Here is a 23,220-nt window from a genome sequence, read left to right as displayed (position 1 = left end):
TAGATACCCACGTCTTATGTGGTCAATTTTTGTCCTATATGACATCCTACGTGTATTAGTATTATTTCATATAGGATGTGTGTTTCTATTTGTTTAACTTTGGATAAGTTTAAATATCTACTTGTGCATATTTAAAGTTGAAGATAATAGATGTAATTATTTAAAGTTGAAGATAATAGATGTAATTTGAGGTTAAGTTAAAAGAGTACGATTATGTTTATGTATTATGGGTTTTTTTAATTGTACTATGTGTTTATTTAAGTATGTTGATACATGCACCTGGACAACTCACTAGTGTTCCTCTTTGCATATCTCGGTTATTCTTTGTCATTTCACTCTTTCTATAGTTTTCATTCATCTTGGAGTTCCTTTCTACTTCATTTTGTTTCCCTTTTTCTTTTTCCGACTTCAAATCATTACTCAGTTCATTCTGTTACAGAAATGACTTCTTGACTAGTTCTTGTGTCAACCAATATTCAACTAAGCACTCTTTTCCGCTGTACAAATTCTTGGGTAGCTGCATCACCTTCTTTGTTTCTTTCTCTCTTCATGTTTATGCCAAAATGTTGGGATTTCACTAACAGCAGGTTCATTATTTATTATTTTGGCTTTGCAGGTTTGAGATTTTTGGCCAAGATCATGCAACGTTGACCTGTTGACTTTAGTGGCCAACTTTTTCAGATTCTTTAAGACTTACTTCTATGCTTTTGCTTGATGTATTTGGCCTGTTTGGGAAGAGGGTAGCTCAAATATAGAATCTTGATGCTATAAGAAGGAGGGGTGCTGCTTTTCTTCTTAATCCCAATAAAAAAGGAGTGATATTTTCAGTTCAAGCATGTCTTCTGAGATTTTGAGCTAGCGTTGACCTTAGTGACTTCACCATTTTTGTCTTATTCATTGAGGTATTTGCTCTGTTTGGGGAATTGGGTAGCTTAAAGATTGACTTTTGGTGTTGTTAAGAAGCAGGGATAAGGTCTTCTTGAGCCGAGGGTCTATCGGAAACAACCTCTCTACCTCTGAGGAGATAGGGGTAAGGTCTCCATACACTCTACCTTTCTCAAACCCCACTTCGCGGGATTGTACAGGGTATGTTGTTGTTGTTAAGAAGTTGTGCTGCTTCTCAAGTTGGTTTTGGAAGCTAGATATTGGGAATCAATAAAAAGGTTGATTTTTTAGCCCACCCTTTTGTCCATTTTGTGTTTTGGGTGTTCTGAGCTGACGATGATATGTTTCCTTTATATCTTAAAACTTTACTTTGGGTGATAAGATGGAACTATAAAATTAACTCGTTCGTCCTTTACTTTGGATGATAAGATGGAAATATAAAATTCTCTTTGGTGGTTTCATTGCTCTCTTGATGACAAGGATTTGGAGTGAGCTTATTAGTGATTTCTTGTTCTCTCAGGGATGAATTCTTGCTAGTTAAATTACCAAGGCAATAATTAAGTTTGAATAATGGAGAATGGCCACGAACTTTCATCATCCCTGAGTTTTGCTTCATCTTCTTATGTATCAAATGGATACACTAGTCCCAAGGAACCAGGACCAAGTTTTGATCATTTGAGCAATTTATGTGCTAGTCTTGAGAAACTCCTGCTTAATCCTGAATATGACTACACTGATGCAGAAATAGTTGTTGAGGGGATCAGTGTTGGTGTTAATCGCTGTATTTTGGCTGCACGAAGTCAGTTTTTCCATGAAAAGTTTAAGGAAAAGAATGATAATTCCTTGAAAGATGAAAAGCCTAAATATTTGTTGAAGGATTTGGTGCCGGTTGCCTCAATTGGCTATGAAGTATTCATGGTCTTCCTGAATTATTTATATACGGGAAAGATTAAGCCATCTCCTTCAGAAGTTTCGAGTTGTGTTGATAATGGTTGTTCTCATGATGCTTGCGGCCCTGCCATTAATTATGCAGTGGAACTCATGTATGCTTCGTCCACTTTTCAGATAAAAGAACTCGTTGTGGTCGTAGAGGTCAGTGTTTGCTGTGCTGGTTTAAGTTCTGTATAAGCTTTGGGCTCTCATTCTTGAACTAACCATAGAACTATCCTTGTGGTACAGTTCCTTCAATAACACAAAGTGTACCCAATATAAATCAAATGCTTTACTTAGACACAATTTCTTCACAATCTTTTCAGATTTGTATGTAAGAGTTTCTATTGAAAATGCTGATGTTCAGAAAACAACTCCGTTTTTCCTTGTATAGCAGTTTGTAAACAAAATTCTTCATCATTTAGGAGCTATTGTTTCTGTCACAACACATTATAATTGGGTCACGATTTATTTCATTAATGAGCTATTTGACAAGAGGATTTATTGAGTGTATTCAACATTTCTGAACTGTCTAAAGACACTTAGGGGCGGAATTAGTATGTCACTTATGGATTTATCCCAATCCAATAGAGCTCAAACCCTGCATGCGCGTTAAAAAAATCAACTAAATAAGTACAAAGGATAGATTTCTAACCCAGTAAATCAATTGGGCTGTGGTAGAAATCTAAACTCAAAATCCGTAAAGTTCAAATCTTGAATCAAAGAGAAGTTCAAATCCTGAATTTGCCTCTTCTCCCACTATTCCCCATGGTCAGTTATAGCTGCTTTGGACCTAAATCTGTAGACTGATACCATCAAACTGCTATCTCAGTCTGGCTGATGGCCCTAAGAGGACAAGTTGTCCCACATTAGTTCTAAAATTTGACAGAGTAGAAGTAATTTTTATTCTCAAAAAATTTACCTACTGCTGTTTGTAAGATTTCAGGAAAGAACTCTTGGAAATTTAGCGTTTATCGAGTTAAGTGATGTAAATCTCCTAATTGCTAATCAGTGAATCCTGTTGCAGATAAGGTCTGTTTGTCATATGCACATTTGAAACTTAAGATCAACACCCTGCATGAGTTAGGGTCCAATCGATAAGTGGGATGTGACAGCAAGTACAAGCTGTATGATTTTATTGTTTTTTCCACTAAAACGAGTCTCAACAGCTTACTACAGTCTGAGTTTTTCTAGTTCTATGTATTTTCTTGATTATACAGTAAAGGACTTGCTATTGAATTTATAGTGGCATTGGTACTAGATAGGAAATGACAGTAAGTTCTCAATGAGATTTTTAATGCTTCTAACTTTGTAGTTACATTTTTTTTCTAAAAAAAATCTGAAGTGTTCTGATTAATGTTCTGTATGGGTGCAGCGCTCTCTCGTCCACTTTGTTGATATGGTTACTCCAGAGGATGTAATTCCTATACTTTTAGTTGCCTTTCACTGCAAATCTAAACAACTTCTTGAGCACTGCATCCAGAGAGTGGCACGATCTGATCTAGACAATGCTACTCTTGAGAAAGAACTCCCTCATGAAGTTTTGACTGACATAAAAGCAAGGCGCCTCAAGTCTCGACAAGGGACTGAACAGGATTCAATAGAAGTGGACTCCTTGAGTGAAAAGAGAATTAGGAGGATTCTGAAGGCTCTGGAATCCGATGACATTGAATTGCTAAAGTTACTCCTGGAAGAGTCTAATGTCACTCTAAATGATGCTTGTGCTCTTCATTATGCTGCTGCGTATTGCAACTCCAAGGTTGTGAATGAGGTACTTGAGCTGGATTTAGGCGCTGATGTCAATCTTCAGAACTCTCGAGGATATAATGTCCTTCATGTTGCAGCTAGACGAAAGGAGCCATCAATAATAATGGGATTACTTGCAAAGGGAGCATCTGTCTTGGATACTACGCGTGACGGGCATACTGCACTATCTATATGCCGGAGATTGACTCGGCTAAAGGATTACAGTGAGCCAACGAAGCAAGGAAAGGCAACTAATAAAGACCGCTTATGCATTGATGTTCTGGAGAGAGAGATGATTAGGAATCCTATGATTGGGATCATGTCTTCTTCATCAATGGTATTGACTGATGAATTACTCATGAGGTTGCTTTTATTTGAAAATCGAGGTAACTTTGTTAAGTTATGCTGAAGTGAACTCTCTTCGTGATCCAGCAGTCACTTGTTTTTATACTTATCAAAATCTACCCAATCTAAATCAAATCACACGCTTGGTATAGCTGTTTTTATTACGCAAAAACCAGTATGCTTATGCATTCTGGTGTGCTCTGATTGCCACTAAATTGTGTATCTGATGCTAAGATTTCAGATGGAGTTTCTTGGTAGTTTGTTGAAATTTCACTTGTATTGCACAGCTACACCATGTTTCCTGAGAAACAAATTGTTTTGTGTCTCTTTGCCCAAGATCAAACTGAATTCAGTGAAATTATAGTTGTATATAATTATCTTTGAGACACGCTAGAACTTAGTTTGTGTTGATGCTGCCCATAGTCCAATATAATAGCAAATTGAGGAACCACCTTCCCTGCACTTAAATTCCGTTTTCTCTTTCTTCTTTGCGGGGGAGCTTTTGGCAGCAAGGAAAAATAAGAAGCTAATACAGGTTTTCGCTGCTTATACTTCACTTCTAACCTGAAGTTGGAGCGAACACATTACAGATGCTAGGGAAATTCTTCCAGGGCTCACTACGCCTTATAGATGGACAAGTGTGGTCCATAAGAGTTTCACTGAAGAATCCAATCATAACTATTGATTGAGAAAGACTAACCACTATTATTTTTGCGGGATAACTTCGAAGACACAAAAGTTGCTCATCTGTCAGTAGACTGACGTCTTTTAAGTCAGGAAAATACTCATGTTGTATAATTATGGGGTAATAAAATGTTCAAGTGTGTTTAATCGAACTTGGGCTCTGTATCATCCTCTTCTCCTAGACTTATGTTATTTGAATGGAGCTCCTAATTTGGGTTTTCTTGCAGTGGCATTGGCACGAATGTTATTTCCTCAGGAAGCCACACTAGCTATGGAAATAGCACATGCTGATTCAACCTCAGAGTTTACTGGACTTTCAACAACAACTGGATTATGCAAAAATCTGAGAGGGGTTGACTTGAATGAATTACCATCTGAGCAAGTGAAAAGACTCCAAGAGCGGCTGGTCGCGTTGCTGAAAACAGGTGATAGTAACTGGGTCTTCTTGATTAATTATTTAAACGAAGGAGGAGCCTGTTAGGTTGTGGAGCCTTATTAATATGTGACGTACTGTTATATATTAATGTTCACGCGGTTCAACCTCCGCGGTGAGGTTGCCGGGGGTGTGGGGGGCGGAACCCCCACCTGAAGTTGGGGTTCGGGGCGGAGCCCCGCCCAAATTTTAGGCTGTACCTTTTATTCTCATTCTCTGTGTAATTGTACATACTCCAAGTCATTAATATAAATAGCCTGTCCGCCGTGGAGGTTACCCACGGGTGTTACCATGAAATTAATTCTCTCTCTCCTAAAGAACTCTCTCTCTAGTTTTCTTCATCCTCTCCACAAATTTAGTGTGTGTGAACTGCTAATCGATCCTAACAGAGTCAGCATTCCCAAAGGAGATATTTGAACGTTTGAAATGGCAAATTATAATCATTGGTTGATGGAACATATCTTGCATGTTTATAATTCACAAAAAAATCTTCCTTTTGGTCCTACTAGACTTTGTACAATTTTTCATACTTATCTTATTCGTCAGTTTATTTGATTAAATCCACCTTTAGGTGATTGCGAAAATAGTACTATAGTTGCTAGATATAACTTCAATCCCTTGCTCTATATATCATTTGGCTTCAAGGATGGCAAATCATAAGCTGGACGCTGTAAATGAATGTCATCAAGACTTTCCACTTCCCCATGATAAGTAGGAATAGTGTTTTTCCCATGAATAGTCTTTCTCAATGTTGTGTTTTTTGAAATGGCAGTGGACACAGGTCGACGTTTTTTCCCTAATTGCTCTGAAGTTTTAGATAGATTACTGGAGGATGACGCGCTAGATTCCTTGATGTTAGAAAGTGGCACCCCTGAGGAACAAAGATCAAAGAAGATGCGATACACAGAACTCAAAGATGAATTTATGAAGGCATTCAACAAAGACAAAGCTGAAAAGTATTGGGCAGGCTTCTCTACATCTTCCTCCTCTTCATCTTCCCCGAAGACTAATGTCACGAGTAACAAGATCAGGAAAAAGTAGGCCCTCTCCATAGCTACGTCACTCGCGTTGATCCTTGTCATGAGCTTTACACGATTGAGCTCCATATACTATAGTACTGATCTGTTTGTAAAGAAGAAATTGGACTAGTATAATTGAGACAATCATCTTGTAGAAGGAGAGTGGATAGATTGTTGGGTAGGGGCAAAAGGAATAAACGTAGACAACGGAATGTTTTTTCTTTCTTTTTCTTTGTGTTACCTCTTTTGGATTGATGATTGTCAGTTTATGGTAATATATAGAGAAAATGATCTTTTGATCAAACATGTATTCTCCGCAAACTTGCTTCTTTCAGGACTTTGCTGTGCTTGCTGCAGATACATGCACAACAATCGAGGTGAATCCAGAATTTGAAAGTTTACGGGTTGTAGTGACCCCTATTTGGCATTGAACGCTTAATCCAGTAGCATAAATGGGTTCACAACTTATTATGCGTACATATTAGTGGATTGCCAACACATATACAGGGTCTGCTGTAAAGCTATAAGTTCAACAGAACCTGTACTATAAATTGTGTCCCCCTGCATACTGTTATTCGTAACTGATTAATTTCTTTCGTAGGCATGGTGTCAAAGTACATCAGCAAAAGCTTTTTGGAGAATGAAAATAATGTAGACTGCTCTATACATCAAGCAATTTATTCAACTCCAATCATTTGATCTACTGGAACATTTTGAACTATTATAATGAAGAACTTTTCGTTTTATGTCTTCTACAAGTGTCATATCTTGTTGGATCAAGCATACACAATAAAGCATCAAAGTGGATGGCTTGAATCTAAATTTCACCTACATTTGATAAATATCAAACTTTGTGGATGGTTTGAACCTAAAATTTCACCTATATTTGATAAATATCAAAAGTTTGATTCTCCCTCCTCTGTTTAAAATGCGTCTGTGTCCAATAAGTTTGTATTTTCAAAATGGAACCAAAATGCATACTCAAGAAATGTTCATTTACAAAATGAAAAGATCTATTAACATAGTATTGGATTCACAGTCAAATATATATTGGTATTTAGTGAATTTTTTTAATGTATGTACAGGATCTCTGAACAAAAGTTTACTGAATAGATCCGATCAGAGTCACACCCAGCTCTTAATTGGTGCACTGAAGTACCCACTGATTCTTTTTTGCACCACATGCATTAGAAACAAACTCTAACACAGTGGAGACCACTTCTTCAATCCCATTAGCACATGTGGTGTCCACAACAATTCTTGGAACCTCCCCCATATCATAATCCCAACACCCTCCATACCCTTCCAACAACTTCTCCATCTCTTGCCATGTAGACGGCTTATGCCAGCTTGAGCCATCCACTTCACTCCTCCTCTCGAGCCGCCTACGCCACTCGGCCTCATCTCTCGGCTTGCACTCCACAACAACAACCCGAGCACCACTATGAGCCCCGATCTCAAGGATCTGGTCGAGGTGAGCCTTGCGAGAGAGTGGCGAGTCGATCACCACGCTCAGCCCCAGGTCTAGCTGAGCCGAGGCGACTCGCCACATGACCTCGTATGATAGATCATTTAAGAGTTCTGTCGCTTTGGTGACTCGTTGAAGAGGTTTGGTGCAATCTTTGAAGTGATCTTTGTCAATAAGTGGGCATTTCAGTGTTTTAGCTATCGAGTAGGCTAGTGTGCTCTTACCAGTGCCTGGATGGCCCTTCATAGCCAAAATTGTTGGTCTTTCTTCAAATTTTCCATTGTCCATTTGATTGAGGGTTGGGCTTTGGTAGAAACTAAACGAAAAAAAAAAAATGTAAAAGGCTAATAAGAAAAGGATGCATTTTAATAAGGATGGTAATTAAAGAGAAAATGGTAACAAGATGAAGATAATACTCGCTCAGTCTCAAATTATCCATACCAAATTGAGATGATATATTAATTAAAAAAATAATTAATAATATATTTAATTTACCATAGTATCCCTATTAAATGATGTTTACAATTTAATTAGAAAAAATAATTAATGTAAAAGAGTAAACCATGAAATTTGTTTTGTGTCTTGTCTTAATTAATAAAAAAAACAAATAAAATGAAAAATTAAATTAAAAAATTTTGGGACGAAGGAGTATCTTAGAGTGGATAAGGTTAAGTTTGGTGCACCATCGGTGTAGTTTTTTTTACGCCATCAAATCACTTTTATCCGTTGTAGCAGGTCATCTATTTTTATATTTTTACCTAAGAAATGAACAACCTACCACAATAAGTAAAACTTATATGATGTGCAAAAAAAAATTACATCGACAATGCACCAAACTTAAATTTTAAAGTAATTGCCAAGTAAGCATTGTGCAACAGATTATTATCGTTGCTCCAACGTGACTTACAAGTAGATGACCCAATATATAGCTATCAGCTTTATTTCTTATCCATTTTGTACCAAGTATTTATTTTTTCCGTATTTTTTTGCTAGTTCATGTGGATAAGCAGTTCTAGAAACTAGAGATATTTACACTAAGTTTGTCAAACGGGCCGGTTTGACTTGGCCCAGGCCATCATAGCGGCTCGACCCGGTATTATTCGGTCCGATCAATCCACGGGCTGTAGGGTTTTGAGTCTCGGACTGGGTTATTTTTTTGGGATCGGTTAACCCGATTCGGACCAAACCCGATTCAGGCCCTCGGTTAACCGGCCCGGAATCAGCCCATTTAATTTTTTTTATCTTAAAAAAAAATTATTTTTGACCATATGGGTCATTTATATTGTAGTATATATCTTGTAGCATATCTTTTAATGTAGTACATATATTGAATGATACGTATATATGTATATATATAGAATATAGACTCTAAAAGAGTATATATTTAACGTGTACATGTGGATATATTTTATAAATTAGTATATAATTATATATATATAGTGTGTGTATATATTGTAGTATATATATTATAGTATATGTTTTATTTAAAGTAGTACATATATATTGAATGATACGTATATATGTGTATATATCTTCTATAGACTCTAAAGTAGTGTATATTTAATGTATACATATGTATATGTCTTATAAATCAGTATATATATCATTATATTGTAGTATATTCTATTTAAAGTAGTACATATATATTGAATGATACGTATATATGTATATATATCTTCTATAGGTTCTAAAAATAGTAATATTTAACGTATACATGTGTATATGTTTTATAAGTTAGTATATATGTCATTACATTGTAGTATATATCTTGGAGAATATTTTTTAAAGTAGTACATATATTGAATGGTACGTATATATGTGTATATATAGAATATAAACTCTAAAGTAATATATATTTAACGTATACATGTGTATATGTTTTATAAATTAGTATATAACTATATATATAATGTATGTATCTATTGAAATATATATATTGTAGTATATTTTATTTGAAGTAGTATATATATATTGAATGGTGCGTATATATGTGTATATATCTTCTATAGACTTTAAAGTAGTATATCTTTAACGTATACATGTGTATATGTTTTATAAATTAGTATATATATCATTATATTGTAGTATATAACTTGTAGCATATGTTTTATTTATAGTATATATATTTAACTAACGTATAGTCTTATTACACGATTACATGTGTAATTGGATATATATTTTTTAAATTCTAATGTAGTATATAGTGTATTTATATTGTTTAACGTATTTAAAATGCATATAGGTGGGTATATATAGTGTATAATGGAGAAAAAACTTTTAATTTTTTTTTTGGTTTTGATCGGTTTTGACCGAATTTTGATCAGATTTAGACTGGGTTAGGTTAAGTGGGTCGGTCCCAGATTGTTTTTAAAAAATTTACTGTTGGATCCAGAATCGACCCGGCCCATTTAACCTGGCCAGCTCGGCCCACAAACCGGTTAAACTTAACGGGCCAATTTCGAGTTGACCCGGCCCAACCCACTTAACAGCCTAATTTACATTATCAAATTTAGCTCATAAAATATTTGAAAATACTTTCGAGCGATTTGATCATGAAAATTAAAATATTTTGAAGTTGGAATTGGAGTTGTATTTGGTCACGTATTTTTAATTTTTTTTTTAGATTTTTGGAAAGATTTTTTTAAATATAATTTTATATCCTTAAATTTTAAAAAGTATCAAAATCACCCAACTTTTACCTATACAACCAAATGTGAAAGGAGACAATAATTTTGCCTTTGTTGTTGGTGTAGCATAAAGAGTCGTAAGAATGGACGGATTAATGTTCCATTGTATCATGAGGAGATTTTGAGAAAGAAGAAAAAAATTGAAGTTCAATTGCCTTCAATTTTGAGGTCTTTTATCGATGGAAGTAGGACGAGGTAACAATGCGGCAGTAAGACATTTAACTCGGGTTGTTGGATGAAATTAATAAGGTATTTTTGTAAAAATAAGAAAAATGGATTATTTATAACAATAAATAAAGTTAAAATCGAAGTTGGAAAAAAGTGAAAACAAATAAAACTTGTTTTCATTTTTCTCAAAACAATTTGGAATTCTTATAGCCAAATAGCCCAATTTTCATTAAAGTAAAATCATTTTTCAAAAAATGGTAAAAAAATTTTATGGCCTAATGGGACCGCTATTTGTCTTAGATTTCCCTTAAAAGAAAAAATTTCACAATCCATCAATCCCTCGATATTGTCTAGCTACAAAGGTCATAACTCAACTCTTACTAAGTTTTAGCCCAACTCTTTCGTAAGTATCACCCATCAAAATAATCCTAGTATAACTGAGCTATTCTCAAATATTTATAATTTAGATTAGCTATGACATAAATGGCTAGAAATTTCATTCCAGAAATTGCAAAAAAATAGCCAAATGTATGCAATGGTCTGGCTTGACATGCAGTGGACATATATGTTCCGGAGATGGAGTCTGGGACTTGCATTTTGCCCCGTTTTCTGATTGGCATCTCCCGCATTTGATATACAATCACATGTATGAGCCGTATATATATATGCATTCTGCGACCCGTATGATGTACGTGGTTTCATATGTTACAACTTCTAAGGACTGAATCTGGTGTTCAGCTTCTAATATACAGGCGATATGTTGGCATCCATATTTGGGTGAGATTGGTTCGCCAAATACTAATGGACAGATTATTTTCAAAATTTGAAAGGAAACCTCTCGTAGGATGTTGAACATAGCCTCTTCTATGACACATGACGCTTCTTCTTCAATGTCCTTGAGGGTGTATATATCCTGAAGTTTGAACCCTAAATTTCAAGATAATTTATTTCGGGACATGTGGAGTAACTTATCTCATCACTGTGGTGTAAATGGTGGGATAAATAATATAGGTACTAACTAATACCTCACACCAAACAAGCAATAAAATAGTCCTTCATTTTAACTTGGGGCTATTTATCCTTTATACCTTACACCAAACGATCCCTAACAGTCTCAAAACTGAAAGGGGCATAAATTTAAAATACTGATAACTAGTCCTCGAATGACAAGGACACACAAAAGTCGAGCTGCTGATATTGTAGGAGATCATACTACGTACAATCTGAAGGTTGAACGTCAGAACCTATATTATAAGATAATATAGCATGTGATCAGTACATTGAATGTACTGTGCATGTGAGATATGCACTACATAATATATGTTGAACATGAGAAATGAACCGAGGATGAATTGAGGAATGTAAACTGAAGCAACGATCAAGAAAAGTAAACATGTAATATAATAATAATAATAATAATAATAATAAAAAAAAATAAAAAAATGTTGAGTAATTGAATTCAAGGATATTCTGAAGCACTAAAGGTATATACCCACTGACGTGATGATAATTGACATATTTAAATAAAAAATAACACTATGGTATACTAAGATGTACAGATCCATCCGGATAATCATAAATACTGAGTGGATGAATAGTTTGATTACAACTGAGATACTGCATACTAGACTGAGCTGAGGGTTGTGTGAAAATTGAAATCTGAGACTATGGGAGATAATGTTAATCGACATATAACCATGTGAGTTAAACATGAAGTTTGATGTATAATTTTCACCAAAGAGGCCCAATATACCTTGCCAGGGTATAAAGGCTGAGCTAATTTGATGTGGTATAAATAAATCTGCGGTGGCACATAGTTCTAATTTCAAGATCATGAATTAATCGAGGAATTGATATATTTTGGACTAAATGGGTGAAAGGATATCAACTGATGAAATCCCACATATATGTGAGTGAAAACCTTGGTGAAACCTTTGGATTTGAAGCTTGAAGAAGATGAACTCAGTTATTCCTTGGAGAAGAGAAATCACATCTTTTCTGTGGAGCCTTTCCAGACCCTTCAGGTCTTCTGATAGCCCGTCAAAGACAACTTGACAATTCTTTAATAAAATAGCCATAAGTTTTTACGCTGATATCAGATTAAGGAAAAATTGAATGCATTGAAAATATATTCAAATATCTATCATTTGATGGATTTTGAGATCAATAATAATTTATAATATTGGAGTTATTCTCATATGAAGTTGACTATATCAAAATTCTTCACAAGAAATCAATAGGTAAGAGAGGTTTTGACTTGACTATGAGTTAGGAGTTACTTGTGGCCTAAATAAACATATAATTCACTTCTCATACTACCAAACATGAAATTTAGTTCTACAAGTACTTGAATCATGGTTCTAATTGTAGCTCAAATTTTGAGGGTGTTACGATATCTCCCCTTGGGGTCATTCATCTCCGAATGAACACTACTAAGCTGAGAGAATTAGGAAAGAACTATAATCCCAAAATTGACTTGGTTGGAGCTGAATACCTCTATGATAACTGATTCTTTACTAAAACATGGATGAAACTGAAACACATGAATGTGTGCTATGACATGGGAGTTATATTAAGGGACATAAGATTGAAGAAAGTAATAGGGAGGAAAATGTTACCTTGAATTGACTTTAGGCTGGGAATAAGACTCAACTGTATTTACATACATTGCAAATGTATAAAAGGGCTCATAGGGAATAAGCACAGACATGGATTTAGGAGAGTATGAAAGGAAGAAAAATGAGAAAGTCACTAGTATTATTCGCCTGATATCTGAACTGGACCATTGGTTATATGAACTGATCCATACTGAGAATTTAGAATTCACTGAAGTATTTATGACTGAAATATATGCCTGCAACTACGAGGCAATGGCTACTGATATAAAATTTCTTAGTCATTGAGAAAAGAACTTTGTTCCTTGCAATTCTTTTTGTTAGGAATTTTAATTAAATCTTTTGAAAGGAATCACGAGCATGGTCTAAGAGTTACATCCGACGGGGGAAATTTGAACTCTATACACACTAGGGTCAGACTTTACACCACTAAATATGAATTCAAATTTGGGGTTTACTATCCATCCAACACCAAAATCTACTAGTTATATTCTCGGGGCGTTTAAGCCAAGCCTACCAGTCAGTTGTCACTAACCTAGTACCATGGTATACTAAAGTCACAAAAACTCTACTCAAAAGATCTAAGGTAACAGATGTACTGTAAAATCATGATTCAAAGACTCCCATAAACCTTGACACTCAACAAGGGTTGGAAGAGTACAATATAGTTTGGTATGAGAATATACCTGATGTATGGTGACTTCACTTATCATTACAGGGGATTGAGTGTGCCCAGAAATCATGGTTGAATGAGTCCTAAGCTGCATGGTGTGAGACTGATATTCATGGGCTCACGGAGCAAGATTTGGATTTCTAAGCGAGACTATTGCTCCTTATACTAAGGATTGATAATAGACATATGTTTGAATAAAGTGCATACATCAAGAGTAAGTATCATAATAACATAAGTGTACTGAATGGGCTAGGATATGAGTCTCTACCTCTATCTATCTCTGCTCTAGAACTTGCTAACATTACCACCTAATTCTCCAAAACCTAACTTATTCCATACTCGAACATATACCTCTTATATCAAAATCACTATACAAAGTTGCAAGTCTTCTTTTTCACTACTCTTCAACCAAACTGACTCAAATAATCAAGACATACCACTTTAGGATCTATTCTGATCATACACTTTCTCATACCGGCTAAGAATATCTCTCTTTCTATTATATACCTCAATCCTACTCTGCACCATCCCAACTTTGTTCAAAATTATAACTATTCACCATATAGGAAGGATAATGGCCTGAGGACTATAAATGAATGAAGGAGAAAATCTAGAAACAAACCCAATTAGCCTTAGGTGAACCTTTCTAATTAGGATGGGCTGGAAGATGAATGACATTGAGCTAAGTTCTGAATACAACCTTCCCTAAGAGAGGTACCTTTTTTGATTTGGGTAACTTGGAAGGGTTGTTGAGAAAGTAGGCTGAGCCTGCTGGCGAACCTCCCAGCCCTTTAAAGAAGCTGCTGGACAATCTACCAACCTGTGGCTTAGCTTTCCATAGCCAAAATAACCTTCATGACATATGATACATTTATTTGTGTGGTGCTTTCCACACTCTTTGCAAGTGGGGTGGGATTTTTCCTTAACAATACTTTTTCATGGAAGAGAGACAAATCTCCCCCTTTCTGATCATAATAAGAGCTGGGGGCTAGAGACAAAGGACTAGATGATGAAAGTGTTAGCCTGATCACCTTTAGGAAAAGAAGATCGGGCCTTATTAGCAATCTTCTAATGATTAGACTTACTATTCCTTGGCATGACCCTCTTTATATCTCCTTTTCTCTTCTCACCAACAGAATTTGTAGGGACACTTACATGCCGATTCAACTGAGCAGTCATAGCTCAAGCTAATAATTAGATGGCATCACAAAACTCTACATTAGAAATATTAGCACTTCCAAACTGATTGACTGGTGCGAAAGGGTTACCATTTTGATCACTTTTCTGACTGATATCTTTTTGAGGAGACATATTATGAAATACGTAGGTCATGAGTTTGATGACATAAAGTTAAAACTCCATCGCATGATAGGATCATGAAAGAAGGGTAACTTTCCTAAAATATTTCATAGCCCCATTCATAAATGTGGCACATTTCACACCCATGAACTAGACTCTACTTAACGTGACTTTTAAACACCCTAGGACACCTTAAACCTAATGCTCCAATATCAAGTTTGTCAACAACCGAGACTGCCCCCTAGTCATAACATGGTGCTTTGAGTAACAAGTGACCCCAAGCTAACACATGGCCTGACTAAAAATACTAAAATAACTAATAAAAACAATGTGCAAAAGTTGAATAAATGATGAAATAATAATAAAAACCATCATAACCTCTTATATGAATATCTAACCATATATCTGAAAGCCTCTACTAAGACGAGTTCCTGGTACAAGCCCCTAGCTAACACTAACTATCTCAAAACTGAAAGGGGCATAAATGAAAAATATTGATAATTAGTCCTCAAATGATGAGGATTCAACAAAGTACCACTACCAATGTAGTAGGAGATTGTACTATGCATAATTCGAAGACTGAACACCAAAACCTATATTATAAGACAATATAGCACAAAGAAAAGTATGTGATCAGTACATTAAATGTACTAAGCATGTGAGATACACTATACTATATATGCTGAACAGGAAAAAAATGAACTGATCATGGATTGAGGAACGCAAATTGCTGCAACGACCAAGTAAAGTAAACATGAAACATAATAATAATAAAATATTGAGTAACTGAATACAAGGATATTCTAAAGCACTAAAGGAATATACAAACTGGTTTATTGATGATGACATATTTAAATTAAAAGTAATACTAGGGTACAATATGATGTAGGATCAAACTGGTTTATTGATGATGACATATTTAAATTAAAAGTAATACTAGGGTACAATATGATGTAGGATCTATCTGGATAATCATAAAAATTGAATGCATAGATATTTCAATTACAATTGAGCTACTGTGAACTAGATTAAGTTGAGGGACATGCTTAATCCAAAGTCATAGACTGTGGGAGACATTACTAATCGACATGTTATCATGTGAGCTAATCATGGAGTTCGATGTATAATTCCCATTGAAGAGGGCCCAATGTACCTTGCTAGGGTATAAAGAATGAAATGATCTGATGTGGTATATATAAACCTATGATGGCATGTAGTTCTGTGACTTAGAGACTGCTGCTAAAGGTAACAATCTAGCAGGCAGGTGAGCCTTTATCTCCTAGTCCACTTGGTGTTAACTATTACTCCCAATTGAACATAATTGATAGCTCGACAAGATGACATATCTGGATATCAACTTGAGATGACATATGGATGTAAACCTATCCATAATCATGGACGCCATACTTGACTGCCATACTACTAGTTAACTTTTCTTTTATAAGAAAATCGATCTGCGAGTATTGATAGAATTTCTGATATCATACTAATCAAAAACATACTTTTAGGAAAAAGTGTCCAAGAGCATTAATGGTATATCTCGATCTTATGCATATCATGTATCTTGAGCCGAAGCTCTTGGTCATTATATGATATATATATATATATATATATATATATATGTATATGCCATGTATTTTCAAACACTGTGACTTATAAGTTTGTGAGGGTTCTAAGATGGCTGGAGTAAATGCATGAAAGAAACATATAAGGACTGAGGTTTGAAATGAATCTATAAGGCTGAACTTGAAACTAAAATCTTGACTTATGAAATTATTAGTAATCTAATAGGATGAATTTAACCGAGAACACCATTTAGAAATATACTTTATCTAAAAGCACTCTACTGGTTAGCAACACTAGAAGTATAGATAAATTAAGACTCAGTAACAAACCCTCTATCTAAAAGTATCCTAAACATGTAAACACGAAGGAACGAGTGCTTAATTAACAATGTATGGGATCCTAGGTCATTGGGTGTTCATAACCCTCCATCTCCGAGGAATATAACTATTAATGACAACTTCTATGATATGAATAAAATATGAAATTACATAATTCAAGATAAAAAATTATGGAACATCATTATACTTAGGGTTCATGGACATGATACTATCAACGTACTAAATTTTATGGAGAAACATGTATTTATTGTTTGCTACTTATGCGAAACTGAAGTACAAGAAGAATCATGGCCGTAATGAAAACCCTAATTTCAAGATCATTAATTAACTATAGAACTGAATATATTTTGGGACTCAATGGGTGAAAGGATACCAACTGATGAAATCCCACATACCTGAGAGTAGAAACCTTGGTGAAACCTATGGATTTGGAATTTAAAGAAGATGAACCCTAGTTATGCCTTGGACAAGACAAATCATATCTTTTCTTATTCTATCTCTATGTGTCAGATGTTTTTGAGTGAGTGAGAGGCTTCTGGTCATATTAAACTTAATAGATAGTCTTGGAATATCTTAATTAATGTAGTTTTGATGTTAAAAGAGTGGAACGAACAAACAACTCTTTTAAAATCGTGTGGAAAGTTGTTGGAATCTATCTTGATGGCTCACGTGAGGCCTGGCAATGCGTTGTGTCCTAGGTCATCATCTGCGATATGTTTTGTATTTCTCTCAGTAGTGGCCATGAGCCATCCTACTACCTTACAGGCCTTGAGATGGCCCGTCGCTAACAGCTTGACAATACTTCAATAAAATGGCCATAACATTTTACTGTGATATTGGATTAAGGAAAAACTGGATGCATTGAAAGTATAATTAAAATATCTATAATTACGTGAGTCGGGAGCTCAAAAATGTTTTAGAATCTAGGATTTCTGTTTGTTTGAAGTTTGACTATAGCAAGATTTTTCACAAGAAATTAATCGGTAAGGGAGGTTTTGACTTGGAAATGACCTGGGAGTTACTTGTGCCCTAAATACACATATAGTTCACTTCCTATACTACAAAAACATAAAGTTTGGTTCTACAAGAACTTGAATCATGGTTCTAATCGTAGCTCAAATTTATGGGGTGTTACATTATTGCAATGGCTTTGTCTTATGAATAATTATTTTCTATTTTGTATTTTGCCATAAAAGTATTAAAGGTAAAAAATTTGATAATTATGGATTGCGTTTGTATGGGAAAATAATTTTAGTAAAGATTAAGCCAACTTGGATTTGGTAGTGTTGGCATTGTTCCAGAAATGAAACTGAGATAGGAAAAGGAAGTTTAGGACAGGAGGAGTAGAATGATACCAACAATGGTGGTGACCATGCTCGAAAGGATAAATAGAAGGAAAGTGTTTCTGAGCTCTCAAGTATGTTGGTGACTTTCGTTCGAACTGCGTTAGACATGCAGTACTGGGCTGGCATCCTCTAACAAGTCACCTTGTCCATTAGTTGTTGTACTGTATGCTTCAAATAGCATTCTCTTATTTGTCAAAGCAAACCTTTGTAGCCTATAAATAGACACCCCTCCCCATTGTAATGATTATCAGGTCTTGGTTCATCTCATTCCTCAAGTAATAAAATTCTTTAGCTTTGTTCTTAAGATACTTGTATTGCCTTAGTTGTTGTTACTTGTTTCTCGTTGTCACACTTATTAACCCCATAATCGCGACCACAATTGGCTCATATCTAAGAAACTAAGGACTACGTGTCACCTCAGATTTTCTTGATCTCTATCTTGCTTATGGTTTGATTTATTTATTTTGTTTATTTACCGCCTTGCAATCTCTTACTATTAACTCAAAGAGAAAATTATAACACGTGTTCTTGACCCACCTACAAATCTAACTGTCCTAAATTGATGATAAACAGTTTGGCGCCCACAGTGGGAGCTAGAGCATCTGTGTGTGTTTTAATTTCTTTTCTTTTTACATTTTCTTTTTGTGTTATGCTTTGAAAAGAAATAGGTCAAGGGTGACAACTACAAAGGCTATATGGAAGATTTTTCTCATAATAAGATGCAAGGAACTTTGTCAACCAATCCAACTCTGGTGAACTCAGGCATACACAGGAGACAAAAAAACTCTGATTGCGGGATAGAAGCCCATCACCAGCCAATGGAAGGTAAGGTCTCATTCTCTAAGAAAAATAAACCATCTTCTAGTTATTGTAAAAAGTCGCATTAGGAACTCGACATTGAAATAGCCTTTTGGGATGACGTCCTAGTTGAGCCATGTAAGGCCCATAATGAATCTATGATAATATCCTATGAATATAGATGGATGCGATGTGAAAAAAGTGTTGGTTGACCCAAGGAGTTCGGCTAACATCATGCATAAGGGAGTCTTCAACCAAATGGATTCTAGCTATGCTGTGTTGCCTGTGACTAAGGCCCTAGTCAAGTTTAACATGGCCAGTGAGGTGACAAGAGGGAGGTGACACTAGTGATCTGGGACGGTGATGTGGAGAAGCCCATTTTGTTTGACATCCTTGACGAAGATATAGGTTACAATATCATCTAAGAGAGGTTATACATCCATACTAAGAAGGCCATCCCATCGGCATATCATAGAGTGATCAAGTTCCCCACCTCAAATGGCCTACAATAGAAAAGAGGGGATCAAGATCAGCTCAAAGAAACAGGCATAATCTCAGTAAACAAACCAGAGGTCATCCTTTAGGTAGAAGTAAGAAAAGGTCTACTAGAACCAAGCTCTGGAAGATAAAATGGTATAAAACCCCAAGAGCCTGCTCATACTCGATGAGAGAGGCACGACAAAGAGCATGGCAGAAGATGTCAATCAAATTGCTCTTTTCCCTGACTCTCCTGAAAGAAAGGTATACTTGGTCTTAAGATGAAGCCCTGAGTTTAGGATTGTTTCTCTTAATTTTCTTTGAAATAACTCTAATGGCTACCATGATCTTAGTTTGATATTATAGGTTCTTCTTGAGGTGGTGATGCACATACTTGTGAATGACCTAGTTTTCTCCGGTGAAGCAAAAGCATCATCTGATCTCGAATGAGAAAAACAAATTCGTTAAAGAAGAGACGACTCGCCTGCTAGGGATAAATCTCCATCCAAGAAGTCAAGTAATCAGTGTGAGTCACAAATGTTGTGGTGGCACCAAAGACACGGAGTATGTTTAGAATGTATATAAAATTTTAAAGTTTTTAACAAGCCATTTTCCAAGGACTTTTCTCCCATATCGAACATTGATTGCACAATCAATGCTATGTATGGGCATGAAATCATGAGTCTTCTTGATGTGTACTCCAAGTATAAGCAGATCTGCTTAAATTTAGAGGACCAGGAGAAGACGTTTTAAACTAACCACGGTACTCTTTACTATAATGTGATGTCTTTTAAGCTTAAGTATTTAGGTGCCACTTACCAGCGGATGGTAAACCAGATGTTTGAAAAGTAGAAAATGATAGAGGTCTACATTATTTAGTTACAAGAAGCACGGGACCACCTATTACATCTTGAAGAGGAGTTTGTGCTATTGAAGAAGCACAATATAAAACTGAGCCACAAAAATTTTTCTTTCAGGGTAGGTTCTGGGAAGTTCTTGGATTTCCTTGTGTAGAGCAAAGGAATATAAGTAAACCTGGACAAGATCTAGTCCATTGAAGAGTTATTAGACATACTAAGTGGCATCAAAGTCATTTGATGCTTACAGGTCAGCTCGCTGTGCTTAGCCATTTCATATCTAGGCCCTCAGAGAGGTGCCATCACTTTTTCCTATTACTAAGGAAGAACACAAACTCTGTATAGACCTTCTAGTGTCTGCAGGACTTAAAGAGAGCTGAATTCCTCCTGGTCAAGCCCATTCCTATTGGCCAAGACCAAAGATAGTGAGTTGTTTCTCCTATATCTAGTAGTGGCAAAGGTAGGGGTCAGTGTCATGCTATTCAAAAAAGAAGAAGGTACGCAACAACTTATTTATTAGGCTAGCAAAAGTTTGATTAATGTAGAAAAATGATACTCATATTCATAGAAGCTCGCTCTGGCTCTGGTGGAGTCCATCCAAAAAGTTGCATCCATATAAAGTAACCTAATGGCGGTGGTCATGACGTATCTTCTTTCAAAATATCCTCCACAATCCATAACTATCTAGATGGATGGCCAAATGGGCATTGAGCTTAGTGATTTTGCTATCGAGTACAAGACCAAGACAACTATTAAGTCCCAGGCACTGGAAAATTATGTGGCTGATGTTAGTCTTGGAATGAACCCCACGTGGAAAGGGAGGCAATCTTGGCCGATGAACACCAACTCAAAATATGGACCCAATTTACTGACGGGGCTTCTAATTAGAAAAGGACTGCCCTCAACAGAGTCTTGTTAATTCTAATAGGGAAAAGGCTAAAAGGCAAGTAATCAGCTGCATACCGCTCACTAACAATGAGGTCAAGTATGAGGACCATCTTATAGGTTTAGGTTTGGCATAGAGCATGGGTACAGAGAAGGTCAACGTATTCTTTGAATCCTAATTGGCGGTAAAGCATGTCAAAGGAGATTTTTACATAAAGGATGAGCACATGATGGGGTATGTTGCCAAGGTGCAGTATCACTTATCCTATTTCCAGAAGTGGAGGTTGGAATAGATTCAGTGAAGGAAGAATGATGAGACAACATATTGGCTACAGTAGGGTCTGCACCAAGGCATATGATCTCATAAGAAGAGCTGTGGTCCAGCTTTTGTGTTCAGCGTTAGAAGCCCTAAAATAATGAGGAGTAAACCACACTAATTTTCTTCGGACTAGAGGACTGAGTACATCAAATATCTGAAGGATGGCTTATTACCTGCGGACGCCAAAGCTTCTCAGATGCTGCAAACTAAGGTGGCTAGGTATTGCCTGTTAGACAAAAGCCTCTACAAAAGGTCATACTTAGGATCACTCACAAAGTTTCTAGGGTCTGGGATTCCAAGTACATGATGAGGGAGATACACGAGGGTGTATGTAGGAACCATTTTGGGTAGCCCACTCATACACAAAATTATGCAGGCAAGATACTATTGGCCCAGCATAGAGGACAACGACCCAAAAATTGGTCAGAAGATGCAAAAAATGTCAATGATTCTCCCATAAGCTTTGCCAGCCAAGGGAAGTGATGCATGATGTGATCCCACCCTAGACATTTATGAATTAGGAAAGGTTATTATAGGACCTTTGTCACCCGCCCCAGTCCAGTTAAAAGTTTTGTTAGTTAAGATGGACTACTACTTCTAGCGGATAGAAGTAGAGGCATACAAGCACGCCTAAGAAGGGGAAGTAATAGATTTCATATGAGACCACATAATTTATAGATTTAGGATATCTAAAGAGATCGCATGCTATAATGGTCCATAATTTATTGGGTCTAGGGTGACAAAGTTCTTCGAAAAGCTTAATATAAAATGAATCACTAATGAATCACCTTATCACTTTATGATCCAAGCATAAACGGCCTAGCCGAGTCAACAAACATAACAATGTTGCTCAACCTAAAGAAAAGATTGAAGACAACCAAGGAATATTGGGAGTACTTTGCGCACACTACATGACCACAAAATCCAGCATATAATAGAGCCCATTCTCATTGGTATATGAAGTGGAGGAACTAATACCAACTGAAGTAGGTGAGCCCAACTATCACTATTCCAAAATTAGCAAGAAGATGAATGACAAAGTGCTGAAAGAAAATTTAAACCTGTTGGTAGAACTGCGTGAGGTTTCCCTTGTACGCATGATGAATCAAAAGTATAAGATGGAGAGATATTATAATCGGAAGACAAAACTCAACCACTTCAATGTCGAAGATTTTGACACTAAGGGAAGTCACTATAAGTACATGGAACTCAAATGAAGAGAGTAGAAAGGGCTATATTTAGTAGTTGACATATATGGGAAATAAGCATACCAGCTGGGCGATCTCCAACGCATATGTCAGCATAACATTTAGGATGTAGCCCATCTTTAATGGGCACTACTACTAGGAGAGATGACCCAGCCATGCCCTACACTCTTTTTTCCTTTGCCTTTTATCCTGATTTGGTCTTTTAGCCAACCAAGTTTTAACAAGGTAGGATCTTGGCATAACAATGAACAAATGGGTCAGGATCATGCTCATAGGCTCGACACCCAGTAAAAGCAAATACTAGGGACTAAGATGATCATACCCGAGGATGCATAACTAAACGCGTAGAATGTCTCAAAGTTTGTTTTCTTTGTAATTATGAAAATGAATATTAATTAAATAAAAAATTTCCTTATATTTATTTTCTTTGCTTTTAATTTTCATGTTTCCCGATGCTGCACTCCAGTGTAGTGC

General features: G+C 36.0%; 2 protein-coding genes across 8 annotated transcripts; one reads left to right on the top strand and one right to left on the bottom strand.

The window, feature by feature from the left end:
• The first annotated feature begins 284 nt into the window (after window positions 1-284).
• Window positions 285-6,346, top strand: LOC107878032 (BTB/POZ domain and ankyrin repeat-containing protein NPR1). Of its 4 annotated transcripts, none has more exons than XM_016724901.2 (6): window positions 285-513; window positions 617-902; window positions 1,406-1,977; window positions 3,191-3,947; window positions 4,818-5,015; window positions 5,796-6,346. In XM_016724901.2, the coding sequence occupies exons 3-6, from the start codon at window positions 1,456-1,458 to the stop codon at window positions 6,062-6,064; spliced, it is 1,746 nt and encodes a 581-aa protein (XP_016580387.1). In that variant the 5' UTR covers window positions 285-513; window positions 617-902; window positions 1,406-1,455; the 3' UTR covers window positions 6,065-6,346. The 4 variants fall into 4 exon arrangements, with proteins under 4 accessions (XP_016580387.1, XP_016580386.1, XP_016580389.1 ...); XM_016724900.2 differs by having other exon boundaries at window positions 617-1,163; XM_016724903.2 differs by lacking the exon at window positions 617-902.
• Window positions 6,347-7,074: 728 nt separating this feature from the next.
• LOC107878034 lies at window positions 7,075-23,220 on the bottom strand. 4 transcript variants are annotated; one of them, XM_016724904.2, is made up of 2 exons: window positions 22,600-23,174; window positions 7,075-7,826 (listed from the first exon to the last, which is right to left on the bottom strand). In XM_016724904.2, the coding sequence occupies exons 1-2, from the start codon at window positions 22,635-22,637 to the stop codon at window positions 7,181-7,183; spliced, it is 684 nt and encodes a 227-aa protein (XP_016580390.1). In that variant the 5' UTR covers window positions 22,638-23,174; the 3' UTR covers window positions 7,075-7,180. The 4 variants fall into 4 exon arrangements, 1 of the variants encoding a protein (XP_016580390.1); XR_001676689.2 differs by lacking the exon at window positions 7,075-7,826 and adding an exon at window positions 11,404-11,609 and having other exon boundaries at window positions 22,600-23,220; XR_001676690.2 differs by lacking the exon at window positions 7,075-7,826 and adding an exon at window positions 11,636-12,425 and having other exon boundaries at window positions 22,600-23,220.

This window comes from Capsicum annuum, chromosome 7 (genome assembly GCF_002878395.1).
Source record: "Capsicum annuum cultivar UCD-10X-F1 chromosome 7, UCD10Xv1.1, whole genome shotgun sequence".
NCBI lineage: Eukaryota > Viridiplantae > Streptophyta > Magnoliopsida > Solanales > Solanaceae > Capsicum > Capsicum annuum.
The sequence above is the reverse complement of the archived record's forward strand: the minus strand, read 5'-3'. Positions and strand labels throughout refer to the sequence as shown.